Raw genomic sequence first — 10398 nt, 5'->3', positions numbered from 1 at the left:
TCCAAACTGCCTCTGGAAGCAACGTCAGCACAATAACTGTTAGTTGGGAGCTTCATGAAATGGATTTCCATGGCCGAGCAGTCGCACACAAGCCTAAAATCACCATGCGCAATGCCAAGCTGGAGTGGTGTAAAGCTAGCCGCCATTGGATTCTGGAGCAGTGGAAACGCGTTCTCTGGAGTGATGAATCCCGCTTCACCATCTGGCAGTCCAACGGACAAATCTAGGTTTGGCGGATGCCAGGAGAACACTACCTGCCCCAATGCATAGTGCCAACTGTAACGTTTTGTGGAGGAGGAATAATGGTCTGGGGCTGTTTTTCATGGTTCGGGCTAGGGCCCTTAGTTCCAGTAAAGGGAAATCATAACCCTACAACATACAATGACGATTCTGTGCTTCCAACTTTGTGGCAGCAGTTTGGGGAAGGCCCTTTCCTGTTTCAGCATGACAATGCCCCTGTGCACAAAGCGAGGTCCATACAGAAATGGTTTGTAGACATCGGTGTGGAAGAACTTGACTGGCCTGCACAGAGCCCTGACCTCAACCCCATCGAACACATTTGGGATGAATTGGAACGCCGACTGTGAGCCAGGCCTAATCGCCCAACATCAGTGCCCAACCTCACTAATGATCTTGTGGCTGAATGGAAGCAAGTCCCCGCAGCAATGTTCCAACATCTAGTGGAAAACCTTTCCAGAAAAGTAGAGGCTGTTATAGCAGCAAAGAGGGGACCAACTCCATATTAATGCCCATGATTTTGGAATGAGATGTTCGACAAGCAAGTGTCCACATACTTTTGGTCATGTAGTGTATATTAATATGGGCTATTTTCAGCCCTTTCCTAGGTAGCTTATCAGATATAGACATAATATGAAAAAGAACAAACAAAGCAAGAGAAAAAAACAACAACATACATTCAGATGTTGGGGTGTGTATGTGCGCTGTGGGGTTAAAGCTTGGCTTGGCTCTCTCATCCCTTCCAGGCTTTTGGGAGGGAGGGTGGACAATGAGCCTGTCATATCAGATGTAAGCAATGTCCCCACGCGCTCTGGCAGCTTTCATGGCCGGGATAAGTTATTTTATCTTCTGGCGCACAGCTTCAGCATAGTCCTTGTTCAGGAAGATGTACGTTCCCCTCAAGTTCTTGGCTCTTTCCAGAAGCGCTACCTTGTCCCTTGAATTTGACGACTATCGGCCTGGGCCGGTGGTGGGTTTTCCAGTCCTGTGGGTGTGCTCCAACTCAATCTTCCATCTTCAGTTTCTCCGAGATCATTTCCCTCACTTTGTCCTCAGACTCCATCCAGGTCTCGTGGAGATTCTGCAATACCGTCTACAATAATGTTTTTCCACCTTGATTGTCCCTCGAAATAATCTGATTTCTCTGTAATTAGTTCTGTATGTGAATCCATGATAACAATCTCCTCTCTCAGTGACTTACAGATTGTTGTCATCTTGCCGTTTTCCTGTTTAAACTCATTGAGCTGATCCTGGGAGAACTGCAAACTGTTCTTCAGGTCCTGGACCTCTCTGGTCAAGTCGTCCATTATTTTACTAGTTGACTCCACTAGTATTTGGACACAACACTTCAAGCTATTTTCTTGTTGTTGTAACAACGGATCACTTGACCTTCCTCACTGATTTGTTTTTGTATACTGTATTGGGATAGGGACATGGGGTGCAAATCAGGTCAAACTAGGAGTGAAGGACGGCCTTTATTTCAGGAGAAATAGTTATATGCAATAATAAAGACTAATTAAAACATTCGATGATATTGTACACTGCATTGGCAAGGCTGCCAAATCAGTGTAGATACCATGGAATAATTACATAATATCTTAATAACCGAATATGATTGTAGAAATATGTCCAAGTACAATGTTACTGTAAAAACTAAACTTTAAGTTGTTCTAAGAGTTTTGGTCCTATAATCACGAAGCAAGCCGGTAAAAAACAGGTGTACCTGTAAAAGTACACTGCATTGAATCACTGACTATGTCAAAATAAACAACAACAACATTTTCAGATAAATCAGGGCTTCATGTTTTAAAGACTACGTCCCAAATGGCACCTCATTCCCTACAAAGTAGGGTGCCACTTTGGACGCAAACAGGGGTTCATGACTCTTAAAGGCCCATTCTGTGATATTTACAGCCATTTTTGATAAACAGCTTTAAAGGAACAAAGTGGGCCTTTAAACTGATCTACACAATGTCATTGCATATACAAGAGCAGAGCCTCCGGTCACCATGGCAACCCCAGGGCCCAACTCCTGAGCCAATCAAAGAGAAGAAAGTAACAACGACAGCATAATATTACCATTCCATTACCACTGTTAGTTTGCTTTACAAATGTTTACTCACTCACTCACTCACTCATATTCAGTCATTAACTCACTCAATACACCATTCAGTCATTTCAGTTCCATCCTCACTCATATACTTTATAATCGACGTCACTCCAAATCATTCTGTCGTTTCCTTCCAACATCTCCTTCTCCCTCTCTCTCTTTCTCCCTCTGTCCTCCTCCCTCTCTCCTCCCTCGCTCTCCTCCCTCTCTCTCCTCCCTCTCTCCTCCCTCTCTCTCCTCCCTCTCTCTCCTAACTTGTTCCTCTGCCCGTCCATCCTCCTCAGAAGTTATACGCTGATACCAGAACATGCACCTTCGCCACATGCTTAGCCTGGAAGGTGCGGTCACTATACTCTGACATGTCCACATCAACACTGATATCCTGTGGTCCTCTTAACCCCTGAATTAGGATCAGTTCGCCTGTCTGGCGGTCCGACCTTTGCATCACAAACATCCCGCGGCTGTTTCCCCCGACAATGCCGAATCGCAGGCTATCGGGGCCGGGGCGGCCGGGGGCGGAGGCGGTCGCCATTCGGAAAAGGGTAGCCGGGGTCTGGAGGTTGGAGGTGAGCGAGAGGTAGTGGAAGGAGACCGTCTTAGGAGCCAGGTGACAGGAACGACTCTCCATGGGGCAGGGGTTCCTCTCACACTGACTGTGAGGGAGAAGAGAGGAGATGTTGAGACCAACATAACATTACATCAGTTTAAGTAAGTTTACTGTAGAAAGATCCATACACAGTATAACATTGTGATTAAAGTATTGTTCCAGAAAAGCCAGCTATGTAATCCGTTACATAAGTCAGTCACCGTTGGAAAATAAACAAGGAGGAAAGTGTACATCATTCTTCCTCCCTCCCCACACTCTTAGAACAAAGACTTCAGCTGTCCACATAGGATAACCCTTTTGGTTCCACGTAGAACCCTTTTGGGTTCCATGTAGAACCCTACATGGAATCCAAAAGGGTTCTTCAAAGGATTATCCTATGGGGACAGCCGAATAACCCTTTTAGGTTCTAGATAGCACCTTTTTTTCTAAGTGTAGGCTTGTGATTTAGAGTGAAATGGAGAACCCTGTCAACAGTTTTTCTCTGTCTCCGTGAACTTATTCACCCTGCCTCTCTCCCGCTTGCTCTCTCTCTCTTTCTCTCTCTCTTTCTCTCTCCTTCCCCTTCCACACTCTCTCTCTCTTTCTCTCTCTCTTTCTCTCTCCTTCCCCTTCCACACTCTCTCTCTCTCCCTCCCTCCCTCCCTCCCACTGGCAGTCCTGCAGTCTTTCAGCACAGTGATGGTTCAGTAGGAGTGGACAGAGCTACATTTCATACCTTTATTGCCTTTAAATGAGGCAATTTGTGAGGAGTTGGCAAACAAGGTCTAAGACTGAGGCCAAGGCAGCTTGGAAAGTATGGTGGTTGTGGTCATATAGCCAGGAGGCCGGGATCCAGAACCCTGAACTAGAACAGCTGTTTGTGGGATTCTAGAAGACATAGCTAGAGATTCTACATTTATTCTGGAGCATTTGAGACTGCTTCAAATAAGGTGGAAACATGATGTCATTTTGACTTATTTTGGACTCTAGTGACATGAACACACAAACGCGTACAGCAGACAGATCAATCACATAATCAAACACACACACACAATCTGGTACCATAGTTTCCAAACAGAGGACAATTCATTCCTTTCCCCCTTAGTACTGAGTCAAGTCTCCAGCCTCCCTGGTCAAAATGTTTGAAATGAGAGATGAGATGTTCCAGTAATGATTCATCCTGTATGAAGAAACTGTATTGTTTGAGATAGTTTTTTACTCACATACTTTGTTTGTCCTACTGGTATGGTTTTATGAGCATTCCTATGAGTACTTGTATAATTTTAAGGGACTTGCCCTTCAATGACTCCAAGAGTTGGTGTCTACTTACAAGGGAGACGTCTTGACGTAGCTGATGTTGCCGTGTGATCGGGGACACTCAGGGCTCACACACTGGAACCCTCCTCCTGTGTTGATACATGTTGTTCCTCTACTGCAGTTGTGCTGCTGGGTCAGACACTCATCCACATCTGGAGGACAAGATGAGAGAGGGATGAGAGAGGGGGGTTGGGGGGAGAGACAGAGAGGGATGAGAGAGGGGGGAGGGAGGTAGAGACAGAGAGGGAGAGAAGGGGGAAGGAGAGAGGGGAATAGAGAGAGAGAATAAATGAAACAGAAAAATAAAGAGTGAGACGTCCAGGCCCTGACCCGCCTGAATGGCATCCTGCTTCCTGTTTACTGTCGTCAGGTCTGTGCGGGGCGAGCAGGGGGGCTAGACTAGAGGATTGTGGGACTGACTGTTTATTTAGTTGTTCAGTTTCTCAAACGGCTTGTCTCGTATCATGGACCAAGACATTCCTTCTGTTCTGTTCTGCTGGGAAGTGGTGAGGTCATCTGTTCCACTGGCCAGCAGAGAAAGTAAAGCTTCTTAAGCTTACAGGGAAGATGAAACTGGACTTGGGAGTAGAACCTATGGTCAGGCCAGAGAGAGAGAGACTGGACATGGGACGTATATATAAATACATACAGCCATCGGCCTCGTCTTTCTCTCACTCTTTCTTTTTCTCCCCTTCTTTCAAAAGGCCTTCATCCATAGCTAAGCTAAACCATGATGTTTATCCCTCTATTCTCTCATGTGTTCCACTGGCCAGCAGCAGAGCAGGGTAAGAAACGACAGGGTGGGCAGGCAGATGAAACTGGACTGAGGACTACGGCCAGGGGACAGGGGTCAGGGCAGAGAGGCTGTAGGACGGACACCTCTACAGAAATACCTCCCTCTCTCTGGGTCTTGTTGTTCATGTCTGTTCTCTTATGTTTAGATAGGAACTGTACACATGTCTTTCATACCTATACACCATTCTTGTGTGTGTTCAATAAAAAATATTTGAACAGAAATACCTCCCTCTACCACCATCGGCCTTCCTTTCCAAAGACCTCCATAGCTAAATCATTGTTTGTTTCTCCCTTCTTCTCTTCATCCCTCCATTCCCTCACCTCCCTTCTCCATCCCTCACCTCCCTTCTCCATCCCTCACTTCCCTTCACCATTCCCTCACCTCCCTTCTCCATCCCTCACCTCCCTTCTCCATTCCCTCACCTCCCTTCTCCATCCCTCACCTCCCTTCTCCATCCCTCACTTCCCTTCTCCATTCCCTCACCTCCCTTCTCCATCCCTCACCTCCCTTCTCCATCCCTCACTTCCCTTCTCCATTCCCTCACCTCCCTTCTCCATCCCTCACCTCCCTTCTCCATTCCCTCACCTCCCTTCTCCATCCCTCACCTCCCTTCTCCATCCCTCACTTCCCTTCTCCATTCCCTCACCTCCCTTCTCCATCCCTCACCTCCCTTCTCCATTCCCTCACCTCCCTTCTCCATCCCTCACCTCCCTTCTCCATCCCTCACTTCCCTTCTCCATTCCCTCACCTCCCTTCTCCATCCCTCACCTCCCTTCTCCATTCCCTCACCTCCCTTCTCCATCCCTCATCTCCCTTCCCCATTCCCTCACCTCCCTTCTCCATACCCTCACCTCCCTTCTCCATCCATCACCTCCCTTCTCATTCCCTTACCTCCCTTCTCCATTCCCTCACCTCCCTCTCCATTACCTCACCTCCCTTCTCCATCCCTCACCTCCCTTCTCCATTCCCTCACCTCCCTTCTCCACCCCTCACCTCCCTTCTCCTCCCCTCACCTCCCTTATCCATTCCCTCACCTCCCTTCTCCATTCCCTCACCTCCCTTCTCCATTCCCTCACCTCCCTTCTCCTCCCCTCACCTCCCTTATCCATTCCCTCACCTCCCTTATCCATTCCCTCACCTCCCTTCTCCATTCCCTCACCACCCTTCTCCATTCCCTCACCTCCCTTCTCCATCCCTCACCTCCCTTCTCCATTCCCTCAGCTCCCTTCGCCATTCCCTCACCTCCCTTCGCCATTCCCTCACCTCCCTTCTCCATTCCCTCACCTCCCTTCTCCATTTCTCCATTCCCTCACCTCCCTTCTCCATTCCCTCACCTCCCTTCTCCATTCCCTCACCTCCCTTCTCCATCCCTCACCTCCCTTCTCCATTCCCTCAGCTCCCTTCTCCATTCCCTCACCTCCCTTCGCCATTCCCTCACCTCCCTTCTCCATTCCCTCACCTCCCTTCTCCATTTCTCCATCCCTCACCTCCCTTCTCCATTCCCTCACCTCCCTTCTCCATCCCTCACCTCCCTTCTCCATCCCTCACTTCCCTTCTCCATTCCCTCACCTCCCTTCTCCATCCCTCACTTCCCTTCTTCATTCCCTCACCTCCCTTCTCCATCCCTCACCTCCCTTCTCCATTCCCTCACCTCCCTTCTCCATTCCCTCACCTCCCTTCTCCATCCATCACCTCCCTTCTCATTCCCTTACCTCCCTTCTCCATTCCCTCACCTCCCTCTCCATTACCTCACCTCCCTTCTCCATCCCTCACCTCCCTTCTCCATTCCCTCACCTCCCTTCTCCACCCCTCACCTCCCTTCTCCTCCCCTCACCTCCCTTATCCATTCCCTCACCTCCCTTCTCCATTCCCTCACCTCCCTTCTCCATTCCCTCACCTCCCTTCTCCATTCCCTCACCTCCCTTCTCCATCCCTCACCTCCCTTCTCCATTCCCTCAGCTCCCTTCCCCATTCCCTCACCTCCCTTCGCCATTCCCTCACCTCCCTTCTCCATTCCCTCACCTCCCTTCTCCATTTCTCCATTCCCTCACCTCCCTTCTCCATTCCCTCACCTCCCTTCATCACCTCCCTTCTCCATTCACTCACCTTCCTTCTCCATTCTCCTTTATTGATGTGCTGGAATAAATATTTGGTGTGTCCTAATGGGTTTTTTAAGCAGGGTAAATAATGTAAATCACTTATCGCCCTGTAGCTCCAGAAGGGTAAGTCCCACAACCCTAGCAGATACAGTGTCTTAGCCAGGACCCAGGCTGTGTCTCCCTGCCTGTAGCTTTGTAGTTCTAAGCCCAGCTCTAAAGCCCCTTGCATAGCTCCAAGACCAAGACCATGGAAATGAATGGTCCATTGTCCTCCATCCCTTCCTACCCTCCCTACCGCCCTCTATCCCTCCCTTCCTCCATCCCTTCCTACCCTCCCTACCGCCCTCTATCCCTCCCTTCCTCCATCCCTCCCTACCCTCCCTACCGCCCTCTATCCCTCCCTTCCTCCATCCCTCCCTACCCTCCCTACCGCCCTCTATCCCTCCCTTCCTCCATCCCTTCCTACCCTCCCTACCGCCCTCTATCCCTCCCTTCCTCCATCCCTCCCTACCCTCCCTACCGCCCTCTATCCCTCCCTTCCTCCATCCCTTCCTACCCTCCCTACCGCCCTCTATCCCTCCCTTCCTCCATCCCTTCCTACCCTCTCTACCGCCCTCTATCCCTCCCTTCCTCCATCCCTTCCTACCCTCCCTACCGCCCTCTATCCCTCCCTTCCTCCATCCCTTCCTACCCTCCCTACCGCCCTCTATCCCTCCATCCCTCCCTACCCTCCCTACCGCCCTCTATCCCTCCCTCCCTCCATCCCTTCCTACCCTCCCTACCGCCCTCTATCCCTCCCTCCCTCCATCCCTTCCTACCCTCCCTACCACCCTCTATCCCTCCATCCCTCCCTACCCTCCCTACCGCCCTCTATCCCTCCCTTCCTCCATCCCTCCCTACCGCCCTCTATCCCTCCCTTCCTCCATCCCTCCCTACCCTCCCTTCCTCCATCCCTCCCTACCCTCCCTACCGCCCTCTATCCCTCCCTTCCTCCATCCCTCCCTTCATCCTTCCATCCCTCCTACCCTCCCTTCTTCCATCCCTCCCTCCCTCCCTCCATCCCTCCCTCCATCCATCCCTCCCTCCCTCCTACCCTCCCTACCTCCCTCTATCCCTCCCTTCCTCCATCCCTCCCTTCATCCTTCCATCCCTCCTACCCTCCCTTCTTCCATCCCTCCCTCCCTTCATCCCTCCCTCCCTCCATCCATCCCTCCCTCCCTCCTACCCTCCTTACCGCCCTCTATCCCTCCCTTCCTCCATCCCTCCCTTCATCCTTCCATCCCTCCTACCCTCCCTTCTTCCATCCCTCCCTCCTTCCATCCATCCCTCCCTCCATCCTACCCTCCCTTCCCACATCTCCCTCCTACCCTCCCTATCGCCCTCTATCCCTCCCTCCCTCCATCCCTCCTACCCTCCCTCCTACCCTTCCTTCCTCCATCCCTCCCTCCATCCCTCCTACCTCCCTCCCTCCCTCCATCCTCCATCCCTTCTACCCTCTCTCCATCCCTCCTACTCCCCCTTCCTCCATCCCTCCCTCCCACCATCCATCCCTCCTACCCTCCCTCCCTCCCTCCCTCCATCCTCCATTCCTCCTACCCTCCCTCCCTCCCTCCATCCCTCCCTCCATCCTCCATTTCTCCTACCCTCCATTCATCCTTCCATCCCTCCTACCGTCCCCTCCTCACCCTCCCTCTACCCTCCATTCCTCCTACTATCCCTACCCTCCATACCCTCCTACCCTCCTCTCCTCCTGTCACTCACCCTCACAGCTCCTCCCATCAGGCATCAGCTTATAGTGGCTGGGGCAGGAGCAGTGGTAGGAGCCTGGTACGTTGACACACTCATACACACACAGCTTGGCCCCCTGGTCCAGCCGGTACACCTCACACTCGTTCACATCTGGGAGGAGAGAGAGAGTGAGGGGGGGGAGCGATAGAGAGAGAGGGGGGAGGGATAAACACATGATCAGACATGTGGGGCTACACACAACAGGGTGGAAAAGGAGGAGAGAGAGAGAGAGAAAAGAGAGGAGGGTAAACACCCTAGAGTCATATAATTAAAAGGTTAGAGAGTGATAGAGAGATACTGTAGCTAGAAGGATTTGGGGTAAAGGGCATCTGTTCTGTCTTGCTGTCTGGGATGGGGTAAGGAGGGATGGTAAGAGTTGTTGAATGCCTAATTGAGAGTCATTAATATATCCAATCCCAACTAGTGTTTAGTGGGTAGGGGCTAGGGGTTGTTTCTGTATAAGGCCAGTCTTACCCTGGCAGAGTTGTCTGAGGTACCACTTATATGAAACGGACGCTTTGCATCATTATGTAGGCTGTTCAGAATTTGTCAAGTTCTATCAACAGCCCTAGATACACCAACAGGTAATCGATGTGGACACATTTTGGCAAGTGGACACAAAAGTGGGGCCCGAAATTATTGACACCCTTGATAAAGATGAGCCAACATGACTATAAAATAAATTATTCAAATACTGAGCTTTATTGTATGCTCACATTTTTTAAAATTATATTATTTTATACTAATACAATTGCTAAGAAAAGTAAGAATTTGTTTTCCTTTTTACACTCCTGTTTTCAATACCTTTCAATACCTCACCTTTTTCTAAAATAAATTATGAGTTGGAGAACACATTGGGAGGGATCTTAGACCATTCCTCCATACTTGAAATCCTTCTCCTGTGCTTATTGACTGCCCTCTTCAATTCAAACCACAGGTTTTCAATAGGTTTCAATTCCGGAGACTGACATGGCCATTGTAAAATGTTGATTTTGTGGTGAATCAACACTTTTTTTGTGGATTTTGATGTGTGCTTGGGGTTATTGTCTTGCTAGAAGATCCCACTTGTGGGCAAGTTTCAGTCTCCTGGCAGAAGCAAACAGGTTTTTGAAAGGTATTGAAAACAGGGGTGTCAATAATTGTGACCCCTGCCTTTTTGAGGGGAAAAAAGTGTTACTTGTTAAAGAAAATATATTCTCTGAGCAATTGTATTAGTGTAAAATAATATAATTTCCCTATTTTTTTGAGCATACAATATAGATCAGTATTTGAATTATTTATTTTATACAGTCAGTTTTGTTGGCGGAGCCCCACAGGCCCTTTCCACCTAGGCTTAGCGTGGTTAAATCAGACTGAACGCTTAGCATGGTTAAATCAGACTGAACTCTTAGTGTGGATAAACCAGACTGAACGCTTAGCGTGGTTAAACCAGACTGAACTCTTAGCGTGGTTAAACCAGACTGAA

At 49.6% G+C, this 10398-nt stretch overlaps 1 protein-coding gene across 1 annotated transcript in view; it reads right to left on the bottom strand.

Moving 5' to 3' along the window:
- Window positions 1–1699: 1699 nt before the first annotated feature.
- Window positions 1700–10398, bottom strand: part of LOC311119647 (fibulin-7-like) — a gene marked incomplete at its 5' end in the record, with an annotated part of 17557 nt that continues 8858 nt past the window's right edge. The window contains 3 exons of the mRNA XM_084157768.1: window positions 1700–3000; window positions 4264–4402; window positions 8907–9044. Coding sequence (XP_084013894.1) covers window positions 2628–3000; window positions 4264–4402; window positions 8907–9044 — 650 coding nt within the window. The 3' untranslated portion in view covers window positions 1700–2627. The remainder of the gene's footprint in view (window positions 3001–4263; window positions 4403–8906; window positions 9045–10398) is intronic.

This window comes from Coregonus lavaretus, assembly GCF_964263955.1.
Source record: "Coregonus lavaretus genome assembly, chromosome: 1".
In the NCBI taxonomy this organism is placed as follows: domain Eukaryota; kingdom Metazoa; phylum Chordata; class Actinopteri; order Salmoniformes; family Salmonidae; genus Coregonus; species Coregonus lavaretus.
Note: the sequence above shows the minus strand (reverse complement) of the source record. Positions and strands in the feature narration are given on the sequence as shown.